Below are 26,562 nucleotides of genomic sequence, written 5' to 3'. Positions count from 1 at the left end.
CTGTTAGACTTTTTTCTGACCATCCCTCCCTTTTAGAGCTAAATGAAGTGTTGAAAATGAGGGACGAGAGGAAAACAAAGAGACTCCAAAAAGCCTCTGTTGACCATGAACAGGGCAGAGCCCAGCGGTGAATAGCTTAACCAGACGTAATCACAGCTTGTCTAGACTGCCATGACTGCCATGAGGCTGCAGCTCGGCGGGTAATTACATCCACTTTTTATAAAACCGAGCAAGGACACAAGTTCTGAAGGTGTGCGCAGCACAATTCGACAGAATTGTGAATGCAGAATGAGCTTCTAATTTCACCACTTGCCAATCAAGCGCCGGCTTAATAGGCCATGATCTAATGCTCATTCCACGATGTGCTTAATGAACTGTAACAATCCAGGCAGTGCATTTAGCATTTGATTTGATACAGAAAATATATTAATACTAATGTAATGTGACTCATTGTCAGTCACTGCACGGCGCATTTTTTTTTATTTTTGTTTTGTTTCGTCTCTGGGTTTATTTGGTAAATGATTGAAAAATCATAAGCATAAAGCCTTCAGTACTCAAACTCTGCTCCTGGAAACAAAAGTACAGGACTTGACAGTGATACCGTATGTGACGTGAACGCACAGTGACTATGCTGACATTGCACAAACGCGCACGACCCCTCCCTCCTTATCTCTAGGCAACGTGCGATTGTTCTGGTGGACGCACAGCGTGGAGTAATCCTGTTCTGATCACCAGCAGAACTGACTGAACCGGCACGAGGCGATGTGGTTAAGCCTTCTTTCCAGCATCAGCAGATTTGAAGAACCAGATCAGACTCAAACCCCGGTTTTACAGCAGCCCCAGCAGCTGTAGCCTACTGTGACACGTAGGCTTTGCCGCTAGATTAGCGGGAAAATGGCAGTGCAGATGTAAACTATACGCACGGCTGAGAAGGAATAACAGCGAGGCAAATTGATGTCGAGGAGTGTTTTGAGGTGCTAATGTCAGGGCATTAGTTGAGGAGCGCTAAAATGTTTTCAACGAGGGCTGCTCGCAGAGCTTGGCCCTTAATAACCAGCGCCTGTTACCATTTCCTGAAAAGCTTCTGGAGTTTTTTAGCTATCTTGGAGATTGTGCAGTTTATGAAAAGGCATTAAGAACCACTTAAAACGGGACCACTGGGCTCTGAAGAGGAGAGAGGAGGCACTCCTTTGCATACAGATATATACAGGAATGGCTCCCGCGCGGCTTATAGCTATATTTATACTTATACATTCTCGGAAGTCTGTCAGTGTTCTGAGAGGCCACGTAATGAGTAGAAATCTTCCTCGTATGGCAGAAAGATGGAGGAGGGGAGGCAGAGGAAATCGCAGCGTTAACCACCCCTCACAAGAGGCCGGTGATCCTTTTGCTCCGCCCCAACACTCCCACGCAGTTAAGTGAGTGGTGGGGGACAGAGGGGTTATTATCATGCTATAGTGGGGTGCTTTTGTTGCGGCTAAGACAAGCAGGACTGGCCATACATTCTGCGCGCACAATAGCGACGATCTATAATGACCTGTCTGTGTATACAGAGATGCATGTAGGCGTGTAAAAACACGTGGGCCAGTTGGCCGTCCGAAAGAGCAGAAGATGTTTTTAGGACAGTCATCGGGACCAGAATCAGATTTATTGGACAGTCGTGTGTGCAGACACAGGGAGCGGGACTCCAGTTTTACCTTGCTCTACTTGCCACACAGCTAGAAACGAGGACAAAGAGCTGAAAAAAGAAAGTTGAGGAATGGTATCGGATAGAGGCCGGTGGGTGGTAAAGGGCAGTGCTGTACAGAACCTGGCGGGTGGATGGGTTATGCAGATTATACGCATGTGCACGTGTATGTATACATTACGCACAGTGGTACAGTGTGCAGGATTTATATTGACAATAACAGTGTTAATACATGACAACATGAGGAGAGATACACAATGGCTGTTCGTTTCTATGACGAGTGTGACGGAACGATACGGGGAGAACTTCTTCGAGGGGAAATCAGACACAACCTGGTATTCAGCATCGTTCTACTCGGTGAGGGGTTAGCGAGGAACACCCCGCAAAGTGATCTGAACAGTCGCTTTTAAAGTAACGCCTCTGCGTCTCCACACTCGGCGCCAGAGCGATCCCGCCGCATCCCAAGCGACGCTCCCTCGGAGGCTGGAATTCCAACATGCAAATGTCTCCGCTATTTCTTAGCAAAACACGACTCCGCCTGAGTAGTGCTTGACACAAGGTCGGTATCAAATGGCAGCCCCTATAGAGTGATTTTATTAATACACATTATGAGGCGCCCTGGCTCCCTACCCCGTCTCATTAGTCATAATGACTGTGGCGGAGTGACTCTGCTCAGCCTCGCCGATCAAAGAGGTGGCACTGAGAGCGGCGGAAAAGAAATTCAGATGTACGACTCTGATGTGAAGTCGGAGAAACCGGCTCCTGAACCTGAAGTGACCTGTTCATTTGATGTTAGCCCATTCGGCATTTGCAAATATTTAAGCAGACGCAGGGGGAAATCGAGGCTTTAGTCTGTGGCATGAAAATCAAACAGAGCCTGCTCCTTCAGAGCCTCGAAGCCTCAAACACTCGGCAGTTTTCTGATTCACTCTTTATTTGAAATGGGGACTACATTAGCACCACTATCATTACCATCGGAATATGATTTGACGTTGAGCGCTAAATCGAGAGGAACTGGTCCAAAGCACTTCGGTGCATTTGTACATCGAACGGATACAAGTGATGGTGAAGACAGTCTCGTTTCCTGCACGCTATTTTCGACATGACTACATCATGAGAACAGAGCCGGGCTGCTGGTTGCGATAGTTTAGCTGCATCGTCTGATTCAAGTGTGCTTCAGCCAGCTTTTGATGCACATTTTATATCCAGTGTTCCGCTTACCTAATTTGCTATTGTGTATTTCAAGTCACGCTGCTTCGCGATCAAGAAGCAGTAACGTGCTGCAGCGGGATGACATCGGGGAGGGCTGACTGCAGTCCTGCTTCTACATGTGGGAGTCTTGTTCAGTATAACCATGCACTGTCAGAGTTCTATAACACCGCACCGTGGCCTGGATTCTATCAGTATTACCTGGATACATTGTAGCTGCCTCGATTTCATCATCTCACCCTGCAACACTGCTGTCATCCAGACGCTGAGTGTGGCTCATTTACTCTGATTTGTAACTATGAGGTACGCTCATGTCTTGGGGGACTGTGTGGCACATTTAAAGGGGCATGCCGCTTATTTTATGCTTATCATGTTTAATATAACTGAGCCTGTGCACAACAGTTGTATGACACCCTGTGTGGCTTTAGTTACCACTTATGTTGTTTACAAATGATTAAATACTTTATGAAACATTTGTTGTGAAGTTGATGTTTAAAATACTTTGTAACTGGTTGATTGATGACACGCTGGGAAGTTCATCTCTAAACATTTGTATGGCCGTTAAAATGTCGCAACTGCTGTTTATAAAACATTGCTTAATAAATGTATTCATATCATTGTTAAGAGTGAAATACCTATGAACTACTGTTTATTTAAAGGGACAGTGTGTAACGATATAAGTAATTTATTAACTCAAATCAACGTCTTCGTTCATAAGTAAGTCCTCATTGGTGCACAATTACCTCTGCCAACAATCTGACTTATCCTCCTGAGCGAAGAATTACCTATCTGAATATACATAGCACGGGCAAGCTCTATGGAGGCCGCCATGTCTTTCCGGTTTAAAAAAAACTATGGACTGCCGAGAGGGACACAAAGCACTACGTGGTACTGCGTAGTAAGGCTAAACGCGTTTTCGCTCAGAGCCAGCTTGACTGCGGAACTGAGAGGGAGCTCAGCGAAAGCGTTCGTCACTAACAATAACAATAACTAACCACATTACTTGAATCAGTAGAAATACTCGACGCTGTTGGGAAAGAGTCCATATTTTGAAAATGAGTTTCTTGTCCGTCAGGGCCACCGTAGCTTCCGGAACGTCTCCAACGTCTTCAGAACGGGAGGGGTGAGCAAAGGAGTGTTGCAATGTAGAACCTCACAGCTTAATATATTACACACTGTCCCTTTAACTAAAAACCTATCATTTATTAACGATGGGTGTCACGGCTTTGTGAAGTTTGTGAAAACAACCCTGGTGATGCCATTGTGATGTCATCAGGGTTATCTCTACTGGGCAAATCACAACAGGCTGTCCAGAACTATAGTTTAAAAGACACGATGTGGTCCAGTGCTTTCGGAGCTCGACCCGTTTTGCGAACCAAAAGTGAGGATATCTCAGCCTCTGTTGCCTCGATTTTGACGTTGCAAGTTTGCTGCATGGTCACATTCGTACTGACAGATAACTGGGTGTTGCTCAAACACCGCCTGTTCACCACCGCCTACAACCTCTCACAGCTCTGCTTCCCCAGCAGACACTAATCCTTGTTACTCGTTTCTGTTTGTTTGTTTGTCTGTTTGTGTCGCATTGATCCTGCCGTGTAAAACGTCCTTGGGTCTCTTGAACGGTGCCATACAAATCAAAGCTATTATTTCGTATTATTATCATCCTCTGCACGTCATGGTTCGCAGTGGCAGATTAAACTGAAGGTTGAGGAGTAGCACTTTTAATTGCTTGTTAACATAAGCTTTGTATCACACATGCATACTAAAAGCAAGCATTTTATTTGATTGTTTTTTTGTGTGTGCAAACAAGACATGGATATGTGCAAACCAAATTGTTAGGTTTCATTTTTTTTTCTTCCTTTACCTCGCCCAAAGAAGCGGCATCGGAATCTCTTCGCAGAATGAGGCTGACAGTAAATCTATCAAACGCGACACTCCACACGGGCTGTCAGATACCACCACTCGCAGCAAACCCCGAAGTCTGTTCATATAATAAAGCTCCCAAGATGGAAGTACAGGATGAGACAGGAGTGGAACACGAGAAAGAATGAAATCTGCACACACGGCGTTATCGTGCATGCACAAACAACAGAACCCCGCAGTCGTGGTACACAACTGACCCGCAGGCGGTTGTGGTTTTTTTTGTACTTAGCAATGCGACTGCGCCGGAGAAATCTGGCTGGGCAGCATAAGCGCGCTGCTGCACCGGAGCCAAATGTTTACCTCATTTTGGCAGCAAAGCCGGCATTCTGCCTGTGCGAACGCGCAGGCTTTGATTTCAGCTATCGCTGCCAGTGTAAAGGTCAACAGCCAACCTCGAAAGTGGAGCACCAACTTCCAGCTGCCGAACCGCAACAATGGCAGAAATGTTGGCCTCGTGCTGGCGAGTTGATGGCCACTGGCTGCTTCCGCCTGTGACAACATGTGATAAAATGTGGAGTAATGGATGAAGTCCTCTGTCGGCGTGCATTGAGAGGCAATTTTGGCCGACTGATCTTTTCAGCAGTCCCCTGGAGAGGTTCCAAAATTTTTGCCGGTGTTTTTCCTCTCTGCAGTTCTTCCACCTCCCAGTGAGCTCAGGAGAAAGATCTGAAACATGAGCCGATGTGTTTCAGTAATTCCACACTGAATATTTGTGCATTTGTGTTTTTTTAAATCAATAATAAATGTGAAACGTAAACTCCTCGTGAATTTTTATTTGGAGATGTATTCTCCATCTTTGGGTGCAAGATCAATACTGGCCTATATAACACACACAGTGGAAAAGTTCCAACATAAGGGGGCCTCTATAATCGGATTCTGATTCTTCATCCACCTCCATCGTGCACCATCTAACCTCTGCATAAAAAACAAATGGCACTCTGAGATGATCAATGAGCCAGGCTCGACCCTCGGATCCCTCTTTTTTTCCGCGGTGTTTCGGCATGCGGGTGTACGGGACGAAAACACTGGCACAAGAGATAAAACGAAAACGAGTTTTTCTTCTCTCTATAAAAAAGGGACCGCATGCATAATTCGCCCCGGCGTTCCCATCAAAACCTGAGTCCTGCCGGCAAAATGCATGATACGCAGGAAAAAGGATACCCAGCGACGCACTCAGCAGTATGCTGTATCACCACCGGCACACACACACACACACACACACACACACACACACACTTACGCACTCACACACACACGCACGTAACATAACCCACCTTGGCCCGACGCCTCGCTCTCATCCGTCTTTCCCTCTGTCAGCAGAAACATTACATAAGGCAAAGCTTTGGCACAGAGCTTCGTGCATTGTGGACGACATGCTGAAGTGAGAGTTCAAATTTTAAAGGGGGAATACAACACTGTGAACACTTGGATGAATTTTTGGTTTCCATCCATTTAATTCAAACGCCAACTTTTTTTTCCTTCTTTTCTTTTCTTGGTAAAAGCAGCGACTTTCCAGCGCGCCAGCTGGTAAGTGGATGACCAACATTAATTCAACACGGCGGCGGCGCACTGCATGTATAATAGCTTGTTGTGGCAACAGATGAAAGAGACAAATGATCACCTGCACTACGTGTTTTTTTCTTCCCCTCCTCTTTTGATTAACATCTCAGTAATGTGCTCTGCTTTCCCCGAGGAAGCCTGTTTACACGCCTACCTGCGGAGGCTGCCAACACACACTGGCATGAGAGAACATGCAGACACGCGACGCACTTCAAAAGACACATTAGGCATCAAACGAGCACTCCATAAGCCACCCTTTTAGGGCTCCTTCGCACAAACGTGCAACCTTGACAGAGTCGACACCGGGCTGTGTATGAGCAGATGTCTAATTGAACTGCAGCTCTGATGTTGTTTCCTTTGTGCGGACCTGCATGCTGGTTTTCATGTGAACTTAAAGGAGAACTTCGGTCGATTTAAACATGCAGCTTCATTGCTCAAGCGACCCTTGACTTGCCAGTACCAAAGACGCAAACACATTTGGTCCAACCATTACAGAGCTCCGTGAACGGAGACTTAGCATTGGGGCTAACAGCATGGGGTCAGAACTTTACACTGGGTTTTAAGCGTCTTAACATGCTCCACATCTCACACCAAAAGTTATGCAACATCAGCAGACGCCTTAGCACACAGCACTGTAGCGTGTATGACTCAAACTGACTAAAAAAGTAGTTAAAACAGTGTGTTTGTGCAAGCAGCTACTTACCTGTGTGTTGACATCCGTGTCTTCCGGTGGCTAGACCAAACTAGTCAATCCGTCGAGTGTGCACTTACTCCCTCACTGGCGGAGACGGAAACTTAATCCAGCATTTTCGTGTTTCTGTTCATAATGTACATGTCCATGTTACAGCCTGTCATGAGCCATGAGCCTTACAATAGCCTGTTAAGCATGTTAAGTGCACACTCGATGGATACGCTAGTTTGGTCTAGCTACCAGAACACACGGATGTCAACAAACAGGTAAGTAGCTCCTTGCACAAACGCACTGTTTTAACTACTTTTTTATTCGTTTTGAGTCATACACGCTACAGTGCTGTTGTTGCATAACATTCGGTGTGAGATGTGGAGCATGTTAAGACGCTTAAAACACAGTGTAAAGTTCTGACCCCATGCTGTTAGCTGTCAATGCTAAGTCTCCGTTCACGGAGCTCTGTAATGGTTGGACCAAATGTGTTCGCGTCTTCGGTACTGGCAAGTCAAGGGTAGCTTGAGCAATGAAGCTGCATGTTTAAATCGACCGAAGTTCTCCTTTAACAGGGCCCGGCTGTTGAAGAATTCAGTAGATGGAGACAGTGGATGGTGAATTCCCCAGATCTATAGACCGGCTTCTATGCCTGTCCTGTGTAATGTGATCTAATAATGTGAGTGGTTATTTTCCTGTCTGATTGTATGTTCTGTCAGATAAGTATCTGTTTGTGTTCTCAGTGTGTGTGTGTGTGTGTGTGTGTGTGTGCCTGGTGTTCAGCTCACAAACATCCATTTTCTGTTTTCTATTTGGTTTTCCTCCTCGCCTCAAACTTTCCATCTACATGCGCCCTTGCCAAAAGCGGTTACGGTCCCGAGCCGCGCTTAAAATATTCCATGCCGCCTCACGAACCACCGACTCGGATATACCGGGGTAAAACCACAAACATCTACAGAGCGATCGCGTGATTTTTACATTCCAAACACATTGTCCTGAGGTATATTAAAGGAACAGTTCACCCAAACATGACAATTCAGTCACCCAACAACGACAACAACAACAACAACAAAAAAGATAATTCATTAATTAGTTTGTGCACCCACTTAAGATTTCTGAATCTAGGTCGTATAAAAGTGAGGGTCAACAAATACCCGTTAATAACACTTCCACATTCCATACAGACACGTGCTATAGGAAAACGCTTATAGAAAGTATGAATAATAAACGGGTAGAGTAAAAAGGCTTGGCAGTGAAACCGCATCGTGCTTTGATGTGGGAGGTATTTTTATCTACTATCTTTCTCAACCTCTGATTGTTTATCGCCCTCCTGCAACTGCACAACTGCATCCACCGCGGCTCGATTTGCAATGCAAATGCCCCGGCGCCCCGGCGTTTAGGAGAGCCAGTCGTACTGTGAGCCACACCGCATCTGTAAACTGACAAGATCTGACCTCAGCGTTCAGCACCTGTACATTATCCATCTCCTGTACTGCAGATGATAGCGCGCAGCCTCCATCCCCCTCCACCCGCACAACATCTCCTCAATCTTCTTGCAAAAGGATTGCTCTGAGTTTGCCCCCGAGGGTCGTCCCTCCTCCCGCTATTCAGTTCTATTACATAGTCGGGGCGTTCAGAGGCCGTGGTGAGGAGGATTGGTTGGCTGCAGCTGTAATGTTCAAGGTGAAAACCTACGGGGTTAACGGGGTGAATTTCCTCGCACACGCATAAGGATGCACTGACGGATCGAAGGAGCCTCGTCCCCGCGAACAAGCAGCTGTACGACCGGGTGGAAGACAAAGTCCGCGCAAAGCGTCACGTAGCCACTCTGCGCTGAAGTTGTTCCCTCTCTTGTCTGTATAATTGCAGGATGCATTCCGAGAAGTGATGGATGACTAATTAAGACTTTCAGACTGTGCGGCCCCCTAAATGACTCTGAGGAGTGTCTACGTACATTTAAAGCAATGATGTGAAATTGCTTCCTTCATGCATGGATTTATTCAGTTTAATTACACTTAAAGGGACAATTTGAAATATCTCAAGTTAGTTGCTGACAGTGGTATCTGGAATAAACTGCCGATCATTTGGACGGCTATCCCACCGAGATGAGCGCTTTTTGGACAGGGATGACTGGCAACCGATGCCAATTAACACAAATATTTTAATTGGAAAACAGCAAACATACCGAGCCTAGGAAATGGAAATTCAAAATTTGGAGTGCCTGTGTGCTATTATGACGGTTAATAGAGGTGATTTTTTTGAACATTTTTCAGATTCTTCCGAAGTAAAGGTTAGATAATGTATGTAGGAAAAGAAAAAAAGTTTAGCTGCAGGGGGAAAATCTTTCAGGTGAAGTCTGCATGTACGCCTCAATGCTATAAGGACGCCTATGTACAATTTAAATACCATAAAAAAGCAAAACTTTGCAGTTCATGCTCAGTCAAACATTCCAATATGATCTCAGTAAGGCATGTACTTGTGCTTTTTGACACGACAGATCGTCTTCTTTGTCTTTTTCTCCGCGTGTCTCAGGCGAGGGACCTGCTCCCCTCTCTGGACAGAATGAAAGCAAACAAAAGAACAAAAAGGTGGATCCACTTAAACCGGTGCCAGCAGACACTGCATCAGTATTTTATACTGTATTCCCGGTTCCCATGAAAGGCATCACTGTTCCTGTCAGGGCTGTGTGCTCTGGTGCTCTCCAAGGTGCTGATCCTGCAGCTGGGAGCAGCTATCTGGACCGCTCTGTCTTCCTCACCCACAGAAGTGGAGATGGTTTCTGCTAGAGGGAAGGAACAGTAGCTGTTTCCCTTCCGTAATTATTATATTATTCTGTTTCCTAGCATATGTACTTTTTGCAAACCCGGACAATGTCTTCCATTTGCTGATTCTTGAATCCGCCTTCACGTGTCAGCACCATCGCTTGATTGATTGATTGATTGGTTGGTGATTGAGCAAAGACCAAAAACAAACATCAAAAGAATAGTGCATAAGAATACAGGCAAACGTAATGACATGTTTGAAAAGGAGTGGGAAGAACTGTGAATTTATATAAAGCTAGATCTTTATCTTATACTTCAGCACGTGCTTCCTGTTGAATTATAATTTATGAATACATACATGCATACCTACCTTTATATACATTGTTCTTTTGTCTTCTATAAATATGTTAATATGTACTACTTCCATAATTACTTCAGTTATAGTTATAATAATTTAAGTAAGTATGTATTCTCCAGCACCCACTTACACCCTCACCATACGTATCTTGATATTTTCATATTTTCATATGCACACATGCACACACACACACACACACACACACACACACACAACCTTGTTGGCTGTATTGTTTTTGTTTTGCCAAGAGAACACGATTTCTGAATCGTCTCATCTGTTTCCTGCCTCCCGCTGCACTTCGAGTCCTCGCTGTTTTCTCACAGCTCCTGGTTGAAAAGAGATTTTGATCACGAGGTAATAGCTTTGTGAGTCCTTCTGGCAAATGAAACCTAATTGAAACTGAAACTCAATTAGAAAATGAAATTTACAAGTGTTTTTTCTTATTTTTTGGCAAAGGAGGACGCTAAAGCTGCCTTAACTTAAGTAAACTAACCGAAGTGAATAGTCTGTGCTGTGACAACGTGGAAATACGAGTTCTTCTCAACTTGGAGTAAGACCTACAGAGGTAATCTCCACCGAAGATGTGAGCACTCAAAGTTCATGGACTTGGATTTGAAAGTTTTTTTCTCCACTTTTATTCGTGTTCTACCGCAAAAAACAAAACAAAACAAAACAAAAAACTCTCTCGCTCTCACGCCTCCTGTGCATCATGAAACCTGATTCAACAACCAAAACAGAATTACACTTTTGCCCACCGCAGTTTCAGATGACGACAAACATGTTTATCTCCCATCCTTGATGAAGGGTAGACTGTACAATCCCTCGCTGCCAAGCAAGCGGTCAAGTACTTTTTCTTTCCATTTGCATAAAAATCTGAGTGCGTTCCCGACAGACGCTACCATCCAGGTTGATTAACTTGCAGTCCAAATTAAATACAGTCTGACGTGAGATACAAAAAACAAAAAAACAAAAAAACAAAAACTACAGCCCTTTGTGCTCCGCTCAGATGTTCCTGGCTGCATGTAAACCCCTCAAACACTCCCTTTGGAACTCAGTGTGGGCTAATTCACAGCGCAGATCTCTGTAAATTGTATTTTCCTCCTGCAGGAACCCCCCCTGCTGAGATGGATGAATGTATCGATCCCTCGGTAGCCAGAGGTGCAGCCATGAAAACGCAACTGATATGATTTTGATAGCCTGGCAGACCCTTTGAATGTGGAAGGAGCATCTAACAAGCACCTCAAACACATGCCAGACTCCAATGTCTGATCGCTGTCTCCATTTAGCCTGCACGCTGCAGCCGCTCACTGATAATGATGTCTGCGGTCAGATACAGAAAAACACACACACACACACACACAAAAAAAACACAAACATGAACCTATTTTTAAGGGCCTCTAACGATTCAACGCCTTGTGGACGGAAACAAAGCAAGCATCTTCGTCAAGTACTGTTATTTTTGCCAAGGAGTCATATTTTTGTAAGCCTGCATGTGATTAGAAGCTGGAAAGGCTGAGAGTTCACGCTTAGAAAGGATTTAACCCGTGAATAAGTGGGTAAGTGTGCCGGAAGCACACACAAGAGCTTCTCAATATGCTTTACAAAAAGAAAAAAAAAAAGAAAAAGACCCCAGAAAACCACACACACACACACACACACACACACATATGCAAATCCAAATTGTTCTTTTTCCCACACTGTCCGATGTGCCTCCACATCTTATCTCTCCACCCCCACTCAACTTTCACTCCATCCTTTTTTCCTCTCCCTGCCTCTGTGCGTCTCTCTCCCTCTCTCCCGGAGATGAATAATGCAGACCCCCACAATGTTTTGTATGAACAGAGCAATTCCCTGGATGAGATCCTCTCTGAGGACCGCAGAGCCACGGGCCTATCTCCGAGCCCTCCCCTCTAATCTGCATCCTGCCTCTGTTCCCCTAATTAGGGGGGCCGCGGACAAGAAGGCGCGGTAATTGCAGCCGGTTGTTGCAGATTCCTCTTCTCATTCCTCCCTCGTGACGCGTCCTTATCTCCCTCATCCCCTGCGTTTTATTTTTCGCTCCCCCCCGAGTCACGTTTCTTTTTCATCTTTCTTCATCGCGGTCATCTCTGTCACTCCCCCCCCCCCCCCCCCCCCCCCCCGTGTTCACTGTCCTCCTCCTCGTCACCATGAACACATGTTGTCTGCGCGCTCTGAAAACAGAGGCGACGGAGGGTGGCCGAGGGGCAGAGTAAATAATTAAGGGAGGGAGAGAATGCCACGAGCCGCGAAAGTCAATAACAAGCCGGCATAAAAAGCTTGAATGACTCATTGCTCATTAGTCGTTAAAGGGAGACTGCGACTTCATTTCTTGGGATAATAGCCTTATTTCACATCTAATAATACAGTCCAAACTAGAATCTGATCTCTAAAACCCCCCTGACAGGAATTAATCCCCCCCCCTCTCTTTCTCTCTTTTTCTCTCTCTCTCTTTCTCTCTCTGGTGAATTACAGGGTAAATGTGCACAGCAGAGGAATGACAAGCCACAGGCTGCACAATACAGCACCGGAGGGATCCTCCCCACCTCCACATATAAGCTATAACACAGCTTCATAAACCGGGGAGATGAAGCACCACTCCCCTGTCTGTTTGTATTGAGGCCTCGGGCGTCATTAAGGTAATTATCTCACAGAAGCCAACTTGCTATATCATCCTAGCACCCTTATATCCCCCCTTTGGCTGTGTTTCGGTCAGACAACAGCACTGTGTAATAAAAAAAGATTAAAAAAAACAAAACAAGAGGCCCCCTCATTCATTTCAGTGAGACCACTGCGAAGGGTAACAAAATAAAAGCAGAAAACACAGCGTCATCAGGCGGTAAAGTTGAACCTGGCTTTTTTTTTTTTTCTTTTGTATCGCAATGCGCTGCGCCGGCCGATCCAATTTTTTGCGCAATTCATTTGTAAAAATTTGATTTCTCCAGGAGAAAACGAGGACGAGATAATGTCATCAAAAGGGAACGAAAACAGCGTGGAAACATGACAGAAATTCAGAGTCCGTGTGATGTGTGAATGTGTGAAGAACTTGAAGGCTCCTTCTCAGCCAGTTACGCTTTTTGTCCGTCGGCGTTTTTCGGCACGCCAGTGGAGCTCACGAGCTTCAGTTAAATCCTTTATGCACATTGTGATTAAATGCTACGCGACATTTCAGTTTGTTTTTGTCAGATGGAATTCACAAGTCTCGGTCTGACTGGAGGCCCGATTCTATGACAGTGTTATTTCAGTGTGTCTTAACGTTTGTCATTCAAGCCAACGGGACATGTTCACCATTGCTTCCATTGGTATATTTGCTTGTTGAGATGCCATTTGTTGGAGAATGTCGAAATGCTTCGTAAGCCATTAATCTGCACAACCCAATTAAAAGGTTACCCAAGTTGATACATCATTTGTTAGTGATGTTATTAAAGGCATATACACAGGGTTTCATACATTTGGCCCCCTGGTATGACACTGTGGTAGCAGGTCTTGAGGGGATGAGTTGTAAACATGTATACATCAGGTAAGGTAAGGCAACCTCATGAACATTTTAAACCATTGACTTTTTGTGTCTATGCAGTCATCGTCCAGAACTTTGGAAGCTTTTAATTGTGTTCTGAATGTAAAGCAGCCACAAGTAACTTTCCTTTGGTGCTGATTCTTCTGATTGAACGTCTCTTGTGGGAAAGGAAAGAGAAGAAGAAAATACCAAAAAAAGAGGCATGCAACAAAAACAAAAAACAAAAACCTGCGACAAAATCGCATAGCTTGAAGCCTGGCGAGATGAATGTGCATGATCACGTGGTCTCTAGCTACCTTGCAAGGTAAGGGTTGAAAGGTCTGCACAAAAATGGCAGCTGCCAATTCACGTTGGTTATGCTGGATCCTCGTGGTGGAAACTAAGAAAGTAAGAAAGCCTTAACACCGCTCTCGCAGAGTGTTTGCTCTCCTGCGCTGTGTGTTTTCAAACAACTATGATTTTGCCAAATTATGTATCAACTGCTCTTTCTGCGACCATCACACATTGACTTTGTGATGGAGTTATGAGTAGCTGGTGAACACCAAACCTAATTCCTCAGACAAATTGAACTAAATTCCTGAATCCGAACCAATCTAGATGAAAAAAATAACAAAGAATACTTTTTTTTTTTTTCAACACAAACGCAGTGACATTTTTTGGATGTGGATTAGTGCTCAACGTGAACATCTGCTTTGTCAGCCGGAGCCTTGAAGGCAGCACCCTGCTCACTTATTAGGTTCACATTTTTTCACAAATTTATACAAAACACTGTCAGCTCAACCCTCACACAACGCGAAGAGCAGAATGTACCGGAGAAAAAAGTGTGGAGGGGACAAGACAGATGGTGTGTGACAAATTCATGACCCCGGGTGCACACACTCACACACATACACATTCACACACACCTAATAAGGAGCCAGCCAACCAGGGTGCAGCAGAAACACAAGACAGCACAAAGTTTGTCTTTTTATATTTCATATCACGGCTGACCAGCCCACCAGTCAACCGCCCACTGTTCCAGTTGGCCCGCCTGGCCCCGGCGCCTGATTTTAACCATTCATTCATTCCTGCTGTTTTTCATAAATATAAATAACAAGAAACAACACTTCCCGTGTCGCATTCTTCTGTCTGCTTTTCACAACTCTTGTGAAAACAAGGCACCACTCAGCTCTCTGCTCAGTCCTTTCCTACACACCCATGATTATCATCCCATCTGCATAACTGCACTTAACAAGGAAGGATGAAAAACAAGCAAATATGTCTCTCACTGACTGGTACTGTGCCTGAATACAATCTTGAGATGCTTGACAATGTCATGCCACTTTTATACTTTCAGTGAGTACATAATGTACTCTTTGCATTGCATTGAGCAAAGACACAAAATGTAAGGTTTGTCCCGATGTGTTTGTTTGTATCCGTATATTTAACAATAAAAGCACAGATTGGAGAAGTTTGCAAAAATGCATGTAGATTTATTAACTAGTTATTCGATTTTCTTCTTCCTTTGTCCCACATAAATCAACCCCGAGGTTCAGAACCACTGGACCAAACCACCAGACTGTATATAAAGTGGTTCAAACTAGCTCAAGCGGGAGCAGCGACAACAGTGCTCTCACCACACAGGGCCCCAAAGCCCTCGGTGTCCCACTTATCTCACTACGTTATATAAATTCACCACATGATGTCCTACCATTACAAGTATTTCTCACAAACTGTTCTTAATCATATTTGATGTGAGCCCGTCTGCTCCCTTTTCTCTCATCTTGAGCCACCCCCACCACCTTAAATTGCTCCATGCAGCACAGTGTTTTTCACATGGTAATTTACAATCCAACACATGGCATACCAGAACAAAAGACAGGAGGCAAACACAAAATGAAAAGAACAAAAAGCAAAAATGTTTCTTGAAAAGCTCAGTATGTGAGAGAAACGCATGAGTGTTTAACTTTCTTTAACAAGCCACAGGAAATTGAATGAAATTCTCTTGTTAATAGAGAGCCAGTGCAGAGTGGCCGGAATGTAAAACAATGTGCTCCATCTTTTTTTACCCTTTCTGCAGCATTTTGAACTAGTCAGAGAAGGGATTAAAAGCCAGAGACATGCCCAAAATACAGAGCGCTGCAGTAATCAAGGCAGAAGGTTTATAAAGACATGGATGACTTTCTCCAGCACTGAGGAACAGAATGCGTGGAACTTGACTCAACCTGACCTGATTTATCTGTTTATAGACTGGGTGCAAAAAGAGTACAGTGTGCACAGATGGACGGGAATTAGAGAGGTTAAATACTGTGGTCCGAATAATATGATTCATATCGATATGCTGGAAGACGTCTGCAGCCATCATGTGTTTGTGGTCCTGAAGACAGTTGTTACTCGGCCCAGCCACCAAAATCCAAATGAGGCAACTCATGAGTCGGTGAAAACACCTCTGCATTTTTGGCTAATCAAATAATGTACATCTTTTCATCATTTTTGTCATATCGATACAATGCAGCAGAGGACACTAATCGTTTTAGAAAAGATAGAAATAAAACATTGTGTTTACTTTGTGACAAGATTAATGTTGACATTGAAAATCATGTATGACGTATATTAGGTTTTCTAACAAGGAAATTATAGGTGTAAATTAGATGATTATATTATATTTCAGGTAGACAGTTATTCCTTTTTTTAAAAAAAACATGGTAACCAATTCAATCAGAATGTATTATTTGTTAAGTGATATGAATTTATATAAATTATAAGCACACACAGCATGTTAAATCAGCATAATGCTTATATTTTCTCTGAGTTGATTTTGTCTATCTCACTTTTGAAACTAAACTGGAGTTTAGGTCATGGAGCTCTGTGGGAAGTCAATCTGGATGTCATCTGCATATAGTGAAAAGAGGGGTCTGGGTTTTTGGATGTTACTTAATGGGAGAACACAGATGGAAAAAAATTCAAATAACTGGGCAAGTCATATGTTGCTTGCGATCTCGGACCTTTTTGATATTATCAAATGAATCACCCAAAATATGGATGTCAGCTAAAATGTGTTATATGTATTAATTAGGGGTGTGCATCTCTCCCTCATAAGGCGATTCGATATGCATCTAGATACGATACGATCCAGGGATGATACATTTTAAATACGGAACGATTTGGTGCGATTCGATGCGATACGATATGATGCAACCTGATACAGTTCTTGACATTTGTTTAATGTAGACATTCATACTCATACTTACTAACATCAATATCCACAGACTCCTCGTTGCCCGCATAGTTTTCTCCATGCCGTTTCACCAGGTGAGTTTTCAGATTTGCTGTGCTACTGCTGTACTTATTGGCTGTTCTAATAAGCACAGCTTTTGTCAAATGTTTTGTCCAAATGTCCTTCCTTCTTATAAAATCCAAATCTCTTCCAAACTTTGGAATTTAGATTAGCTGGTGCATTGTAAACAATGTCAGAGTTGTCGGACATGTTGTTGTTGTTGTGGTTTTTCCATCAGATACGCCAACGTTACTCTCGCGAGAATCTCGCATTGACCTTTAAACTTTTACAAGAGTTGAGAGACACAATTAGCAGCAAAGCTTCTGTCAACCGATACATAACTTTAGAATCGGGCCATCGACCCGTTAATGGTAAATTTAAATCGATATAGGGGTCCGCGTATCGTTAAAAATGGTTACCGATTTGTATCAGTCAATCCTAACACCACTAGTAATAATGTAATTTGATTTCATCCTTCCTATGGTCTGCTCACAGATTAGCCTTAGTTCATCTCATAAGCCTAGCTATAGTGACCCATGACCTGCCTTAATTACTGACAACACATGGAAAAAAAGCAGATTTAGGTCGGTGGTGTGAAAAAATAAATTGACCCGCACAGCTTTGGTACACATTGCTTATCAATGCAGGCGAGGAAAATCATCTGAAATGATAACAGCAGACTCCCACACGTTATTACAAAGCATGGTTTTGTCAGGTACACTGTAATTGAAAAACGTAAGTGCAGTGCAGTCCTATTCTCTCTGGCAGTATCTTTTTAAATTATTTTTTGTTCTGTTATTTACTAAAAAGCATGGCACACGTGTGCCAAGATAAGGAATCGTGTTAAATGTTTTACACTCAGTGAAAACAAATGTTCCTGTGTGCCGCGAGTGTTCGGCAGATCCCTGACTGCGAAACAGTTGTGACTTCTCCCGCTGTGATAATAACCTTTGCAGAGAGTCGCCACTGAGAAGGAGGGAAGGGGAGATAAATAGAAGGAGGGAGGCGGTGTAGAGGAAACTGGGGAAGGTCAGGAGGGAGTGGAGGTGACCTGATTCACACAGGCACAGACGCACACACACGAGCACGAACGTTCACACCAACCCATAATCCATCACCGCATTACTCGTCAGTCCTGGACCTGCCATAATGACCCAGAGCCGTCTGTTCTGGTAGGAGCCAGAGGTGAGTCCTGGGGTGGTAACGCACGCACACATACGGGGACACACACGGACACGTGCAGATCCTTGCGGTGCAGAGCAGCATTGCAGGTCCATCTGCTGTTGTTCTGGCTCTAGGTTAGGAGGCCGGCAAACGGGCATGGACAGCAGGGTCCTGCCAGCTGATACTTACGGCCTTTCACTCTCAACCACCCAAAAATTTTACTTCCAACCAGTTTGCACCCATGAGTCCGGTCAACAGCACCTGCGAATGCAGCTGCTTTGAGTAAAATGACGGGACAAGAAACATTAATTTGAGAAGAACTGCAGAAATATATTCATGAGCTCTTGTGACCTGCCGATAGTCATGCAAGTTAACTGGTTAGAGTTAATTGAGAGCTAATTTGGCTTGCATAAACGGTGACTGTGTTAACTTGATGCAGGTAGGTTTTGTTTTTTTGCTTAACAGCGTCTGTCCATTTTCACAACTCCAGGCAAATGTAGATTTTCTGGCAGTTGACAGCTACTCAGACTCTTATCAGACTAAACTGCAAAGCAGTGATGCCAGATCCGGTCACCCGAAACAGAGAGGATGCATGCTTTTCTCATTTGGCCAAATCAAATTGTTGCATCGGGTTAGAACTACTGGCAGGAAATGCTTTGCTCTTACAGAGGCAAGCCAGTGTGCCGCCAGGGGAAGGCTGAACAGAGCAGTGATGGCTGAACCTATTTACCACTTTTGCCCCCACCAAGAGGAAGAGATTTAAATACTGATACGACATCATATACACTGTAGTCCCTTTAGGACAGCGATATGCTTTCCACTGGCTTCCCTCCAGCACAAAGGATGAATGACTCTCAGGTTTAAGTGCTGACTTTTAAGGATGTTTGGAGGTGTTTGCATTCATCTGGGGGGAAGAGTGTAGGACTCAGCCATTTTCCTGGAGGGTGGGGGGGCGGGTATGCATTAAGAGGGCTACCGGTCTTACATGGTTCATGGGATGAGGATGCAAATACCCACACAGAAAACCGAGGCGTCAGCACTGTAATGTCATAGTTTTTGTTTCGTTGGAATTCCAATTTGCTGTGGTGCAGAAAGCAAACTGTTCCTGGCACTGGGTTCTCTGAACTGTGGAGTCTGTCACTAACTTGTGTTAATAAGCTTGAATGTGAACAGTGTCTAGTGTTGTTAAATCTGGCTGATGACTTTATTACTTTCAGAGTCGAACTGAGGTTGCATAATGCCGATGAGATTGCACAGTCATTGTAGTAATTGCAGTGTACAATTTGATGTATTTTAGTTTTAAAAGACGATTTCACTGACTGAGGCTTTGTTCAGCCTGGCCCTGTTGTACATCACTCGAGATGGAAATTCAGTATTCAAATGTATTTGTACAAAGCTGCAGTTCTGTAAAAATCAAGTTTCTTTTTTTTTTTTTTTTGTTTTTGTCTTACATACTGAAGATGGTGCGGAAAATTGCTTTGGTTTGTCTCTTTGGTTGTAATTGACAGGTGGTTGGAACATGACCACACGCAACGGTCTCTTGAAGACAGAAATAAATATCACCCAAATAAGTATCTTAATGGGAATGGAATAGAGCAATACAATTCCTATCACATCAAACGCAGCAGTTACTCTGCTGCTTTTTGTTTGTTTACGTCTTGTCTTTACACGCACACAAAAAACTTTCAGCATGTTTTTTTTTGTTCCCTGTAATATAGCTTCCTTAATTTAAAGTCTGCTCAGCACTTTCACTGTCCCTCCATCTCTGCACTTTCAGCAGACGTCTCCACTTTGTTTGAAACAAAAGCTTCAAGTTCCAAGGACAAACACACACACACACACACACACACAATACAAGTGGCCCCTGGTTCTGTTGTTTCTGTCTGAGACTGATGCAATTAATATTTCACGATTCAATCAGGGTCAGCCGAAATTCAAACAGCAAACAAAGAGCCCAGACTTCTATTGACATAAATACATCCCTTATGCAAGAATGTACTTTTATGTAAGAGGATCTGATTGGTTGGAAGTAAACTTTGGCAAAACACGCTTGTCGACATTCTTGCGTCACGCGCACCACAGCCGGGTCTTCACAGAATTCAAGACATTTAAAACTAGTGGAATGCCGGCTGAAGATTCCAAGTCTCAAATACTTGCTTACTACCGGTCGACACTTACATTCAACGTAGCAGTGAACGTTTGAGGGAAGGACCTAAAAACTTTTCAAAGCCATCTTCCATGCCAACAGCCAGGCAATGGATATGTGATAGTCCAGAAATCTATTAGTTGAGTCACTGCTTGACTTCAGCTAGCACATCGGTTGCTCAGTTGTTGTGCGCAATGTTAACAGATGCATGACATGATGATTCAAACGGGAGCGCATTTAAAAATAGGCCCAAGCTGCAGTGGCACAATTTACACAAACAGTGTTTAAAATGTCACCCGGAGAAAAGGCGAAGGGATTAATGCAGGTTACCTCTCTCAGACACACCGCTTTCATGTGCGCTCGGCTATCGGAGAGACTGAGGACGGCAAAGAGGACGATGTGAGAAAAAGGCAGAGCTGCTCCTCTGGGGCGTAGCGCATACTGCTGCTGAGCACAGTGGGGAGAGGAGGACAGTATAGCTGATGGACTGAAACCACTGTACTTTAAAATGAATAATATATAAGTAGTGCTCCGCCGCCCATAGCCAGCTGCCAACCTCCAGTAAGTGACTGTCTGTCATCTGCTGTCCTTTAAGCCACTGACTTTAATGTTTAAACAAGTGAGGTTCAACTAAATTATAAGGGGATGGAGGCGTATAGTGCAGAAGTATAGTTGTAGTAGGATATACACCCTGACACCACTGAATTTTGAGAGTATTTCATGGTTAACAAGGTATCAGAACGCGTCAGTTGACCACATATTTGCACAGACTGACTTCACTTTAGGGATTTCATTGACTTCAACAGGCAATGTCACACTGTTAACTCTCATATTGGTACAGTTCACCCCAATATAATAAATGCACATTTTCCCACTTACCTTTAGTGCTATTGCCTGAATTACTTTGGTGAGAGATTTGAAGATGTCACCTGCTGAGTCTGCCTTCGCTCTGACTTGAATGAAAAACTCAACAGCAGTGTCTAATTCACCAGAAACCTTGACCCTGTGACTCGCTGTGAGCAGTTTCATGAGGGAACTGTTTTCTTTCCGTGTCATTGCACAGAAGGAAGCCTGCATCTAGTCACGGACAAGAGTCAAGCTAACTAAGCTAGCCAGTGTGACGTAAGGGTTCGCTGGTGATGCCTTGACTAATATTTATGGAAAGAGTCAGCAGGATGGAAACGGATAACTTCCAGAACAGTCTTTCTGTATTCGCCATCAAAACTGAACAGCATCAACACGCAACACTTCCTGTCCGTCACGCAAACACGACATCGAACCAGCGAATCAGGAGGGCCGAGGTAAATGCAAGAAACCCAGAGAGGAAGATGGAACAGTTCGGTGTCACTGCATGTGAAGATATTTTCCGCAAATTGCTCAGACCTACTTAACTTTTGAAATACGTGTTTCTGGTGCTGTATTCCCCGAGCACTCTTCATCCATCAGTACACTGCTCTATCTGAAAACGCACTACAGATTATTATCCGTCCCCATTCTAAATGCATAATAAAATGTTGCCAGTATATATTGAATTCTCACATGCACAGTATTGCTCTACACAAGAGAGTTTTGCATCATCCCGGCTTTTATTCACTGATTTTTGGAAAATACACTTTGGAGCGTTTTAAAATAAGGACTAAACTTAATGTGAAGGACAACAGAGAGAAAGTCTCACATAAAACGTTGCATAAAGAGTTTCAACGGGGTTTTCAGAAGGTCTCCTTGTTAGCTAACTGTATCTCGTCTGAGAATCAAAGCAAACCACTTTGCTTTAAAGGAGAATAGTCTCACTCTGCTGTGGTTCTTTATGTGCTCCTGTTAGATCACAGAGCAACAGAGTTTGGCCCCAATTAAGCCAGTTTTCAAATATGCAAAGTGTGGAACTGTCCAAAGAGGTAGAGATTCAATGTTTCGCCTCTATTCATGGAGGACTAATTATAAGGCTGGCTGAATAGGCAGACTTGATAGTTTGGTGCTGACTGTCTGTTGGTTGCACAGAGTGACAGATAGGCAGCTCTTCAAATAAAGCCCTTTAGGAGGACAAAAGGAATAGATCAAAAATCAAAACCGGCCATGTCTGAAAGTCATTCCGATTCCACATGTCATCATCAGCACAGTTGGAAGTTCGCTGAATAAAGAGATCTTGAAAATGCGATGGGGAGCATTTTGAACCATCATTATGCAGACGCCGGCCCCACACACTGAGAGCTGGAGAGGATTCCTTTACAACACAATGCAAATAAAGAAACACAGCAGATGAATACCCCAGAGTGAGTTTTCTTCCAAAGACAGACAAAATTCAAAGACATTCATTCAAATTTCCTTTTGGAAATAATGGCCTAATTAATCTGGTTTATACCATCCCTAACGAGAGTGGACGTTCTGTTGCTTTAGAGGTCATTTCTTGCATCTTTAGACACGATTCCCATCCCCTGTGACTGAGTATTGCGTAGGCGACATGAAAAAGAATATCAAACACTGTGCGGCATGTGCTATTTTCTCTTATGCTTCAATGACTGATCTCAAAATGGAAATTACTTGCTTGTTTTAGAACAAGCAGAGACTGTTTCATTTACTAGGAAGCAAGCTCTGAGATTGCGGGCTGATGCTGCAGTCTCCAACATGAATTCACATTGTTCTATATTGGTCCTGTTTCGGACACAAGAAGTCTTCGGCTCATGTTGGCAGAGGTTCTGTTCTGTGCTTTGCATTGTTCATAGTTCTCATTTTAATAGAGCTCCGGCTGGGCAAAAGAAATGTCTAAAACGTACAATGTATTACCACACCATACAACAGACTGGACTAGATTTGAGAGATCAGTATTGGTTTGTTTAAAAAGAATGATGCTGCTGGAATGTGAACGGCGTAAACTTTGATATTCGTGAGGGATTAGCACTGATATGTCACAAAAGGCCCGAAAACAAGCCAAACCGTTGCATCTATTTTTACATCAATGACATTTTAAAGAACTGTCAAGAGCCCTCTTAAGTTGTTTTCTTGTGAGGGGGTTCTGGTCGTCCTGTGAAGCAGTTTCTTTCTTCAGATAAGACAAATTATGACACGCTGCTCGAGAAGGGAGACGCATTTTTAAAAGTATGCCACGGAACTGTCAAGCTCTAAACCCAAAACAAGGTCTTGAGATAAAAAAAAAAAAGAAAGAAAGAAAGATCCATCCGCCAACCACAAAGAATGTTACCGGGACATAGTGATGATCCATTTGGAAATCATATACAGTAATAGCATCATCATGAAACACGTGACATTCCCACACTAGCAGCTCTGTTGTTCAAAAACCTGTTGTTGCATGACATTTCAGGACACTCTCAAACTGATTTACTGACTGTGAATCCTTGCGATCCTTGCTGTTAAAGAGTATAGCCATCAGTCATTATAGCAGTCTGTACTCTACCACACTGCGATTAGGAAATCTTCCAGTGTGGTGATTCATTAGATGCTGGGTATGTGCTCTTTTGATGCCTGGCTGATTGATTGCATTTCTTCCACAGAGAGCTGCAAGTTGTCTAACTTTGCCAGCATCTGTGTTTGGCTGGAAGAGGCTCGTACAGTACAATACATAAATACATAAAAAATGAAATAAATAATGAAATCCCAAGGATAGACGTGCAATAGTCTCATACAACTCATTTCTTCCCACAGAGCGCAGCACAGTACCATGACTTTTTTTTGCAATTATAAAGGAGTGAACACTTAACTGAATCAGTGCTGCATTCACCAGCGAGCTCCAAACAGTTCATTCAGTGGCTCACCAATTACCTTCCTCCACCAGTTATTCAAATACTGAATGGAAATTGAAACAAACGAAACAACGTTTTAACAGCCAAATATTCCAACTGCATAATTTCAATTTTGAGAAAAAACTGAATAAATGGAAGCACCTTCAAGGGAGGATGACAACTTGACACAAAGCTTATGGCCGTCTGGCAGAGATGATCATTATTCCACACGATTGGATGGAATGGTGTTGTTCCTTGAACATTATAATTAATGTTGCTCCAAGACCTGACAAATTACATCTTTGAAATGTCACAGCTTTAGGACTCAGGGGTAACAAGACCTGAAAAGTATGCAAAAGTTATCCTTTGTAACACGTGTTAAATGTCGTAAAGGGGTAGCCTTCATTTTAACCCAAACTTTGTTCTTCTCAAACCTAAGCAAGTTTTTTTGTTGCCCAAGAATAATCCGAGTCAGGGGCTGGGCTAGAGTGACTTTCGTGGGACTTCCTGTCCAGAAACTGGAGTTCGCATCCTCTTTGTGATGAAGAGACAAGGGTGATTTGGTATGTAAATCACTTCAGTGACCGCATGTATATTGCATAGTGTGAATTTGTAATGTTACAATACTGCAAGTGTTAATTCTAACCTGAAGTTTGATCATTTCCTTAACCTAACCAAGCATATTTTGTGCCTTAACCTAATCAAACAGCGACTGTTTCACAAACTCAATTACAGTCCATATAATATAATATGTAAAGTGTTGTTTTAAAACTCTAACTTGACATCTCATATCATATACTATTGCTAAATTGGCTGCAGAGCCCTTCACATGCTAAACTGATACTGAAGGGGTAAGTAGAGCGTCATTGTTTGAAGCTCAAGCCACTGATCAAGCTTCAGTACTTGACCAGTTGTGAGTTAGACCATGTTGTTGCACGTGTTGCTGAAGTCAGCAGCTGGCTAGCTTACCTGTGCAAAAAGTCTGGAGACAGGGGAAAACATATAGCCTGAGGGAACAAAATCTACTTAGCAACACATCTAAAGCTTAGAATTTGTTCATTTAATCGAGACAGCAACCCAAGGGTAAAAATGACAATTTACCATTTTTTAGAGGGATTTTCCCGCTAAGCCGTGTCGGTCAGAATCAGCAGAGACTCTGGCAAGAACTGAAGCACAATTTGCATCACAAAATCTTGTTTCTTACACTTTGTACAGCTATTTCTATCTTATTTTATGATGTCCTTATTAGTGAGCTGTAGAGGTGCTGGCCAGTGGATTTTGTTATTGGTGGACTGAACCAGGATAGCTTTACCCCCTGCTTCCAGTCATTGCGCGAAGCTAAGCTAACCAGCTGCTGCTGACATAAGTGGTATCCATCCATCCCTGCCAGACAGTGAAGGAGCATATTACTCAAAATTGAGGACTACTTCTTTCATACACATCTTCTTATTCCTTTATCATTAATCTTACCTTTGGCGAGGTTTAAAATAGGACTATGCAAAAGCAACAGCCACCAAAACAAAACAAGCAGCATTTGAAGAAAACTGACTGATTAATGGTGTGTCATCTCTCCTCGAAAAAAGGGTTTAAATCATGGTCTAGCAAACTCGGTGTGATCTAACCCCATCAAGAAATGAAGAGACTGTGAGCAGAAAGCGAACACATTGGTGATTGGGGAGAAAGAGATGAGTTTATACAGCACGGTGTGTCTGTCTATGCATTTGCTCCCACGGTATTAACTGCAGAAAGTGGTGCTATTTTCTCCTCAAGCTCGGCTTCCTCTTCCCCTTCATCTACTCTGACCAAAAAAGAGACTTAATCCACTGGCAGTTTAGCAAATCCACTTCTTTTCAAATAGAGCGAACACTTTGAGGGACACCCAAAGAGAACACAGTTAAAGATGCTCCAAAGTGTGCGCTGAAGAACTGTTTTCAAGTTTTTACCCAGTGAACGTGGTCGGATTAACAAAGAGTGCTCAATTATTAAATTGATGGAAACATTTCCCAATTAAATACAGTATGAATCAAACCAGCTCCCTGGTAATTTAATTAATGGATCTGTATGGCTTTTTCTTTGTCCTGCTTTGTTCCTGTCATATTTGGCCAACACGCCACTCATATTTAATTCTCTTTGTTACAGTCATCATAACTATCCTGGAGAGAAAAAGACAAAAGGGAGCAAAAGAGAACAAAGGCACTGGCTGGTCCAAAAATAATACCGGCGAAACTTACTGAGCTGCTCATTGAACAGTTTTTTTTTTTTTAAGTCTACACGAAACTAAACTTCCCTAAAGTAGGTTTGATTCTACAAAAAGAGTTTCTGCTTTGTTCAAAAACAGGCGAGATCTTCGTGGACAGTTTGAGTCCTTGAACTACAAAATGATGCGAAGTGCTTCAGGTTTAGGATAAATAAATCAGCATCGCAGACACCGATCTACAGGAGGATAGTGTTGGGTCCACGCAAATTAGCAGCTTTTTCACTCACATAAACAGAAAATAACAATTATCTCAGTCAATGTCAATTCATGGTGGCCTAAGCTTGTTAAATCT

General features: G+C 43.3%; 1 protein-coding gene across 2 annotated transcripts in view; it reads right to left on the bottom strand.

The window, feature by feature from the left end:
• lsamp (limbic system associated membrane protein) overlaps window positions 1-26,562 on the bottom strand; it is a 470,076-nt gene that overhangs the window by 209,718 nt on the left and 233,796 nt on the right. The window contains exon 1 of one of the 2 annotated variants that reach the window (XM_030395200.1): window positions 6,094-6,160. The exons of the other annotated variant lie outside the window; for it this stretch is intronic. Coding sequence (XP_030251060.1) covers window positions 6,094-6,145 — 52 coding nt within the window. The 5' untranslated portion in view covers window positions 6,146-6,160. Of the gene's footprint in view, window positions 1-6,093; window positions 6,161-26,562 lie in introns of those variants that run through there. 2 annotated transcript variants of the gene reach the window in all.

Source organism: Sparus aurata, chromosome 2 (assembly GCF_900880675.1).
Source record: "Sparus aurata chromosome 2, fSpaAur1.1, whole genome shotgun sequence".
NCBI classification, from domain to species: Eukaryota; Metazoa; Chordata; class Actinopteri; order Spariformes; family Sparidae; genus Sparus; species Sparus aurata.
The sequence above is the reverse complement of the archived record's forward strand: the minus strand, read 5'-3'. Positions and strand labels throughout refer to the sequence as shown.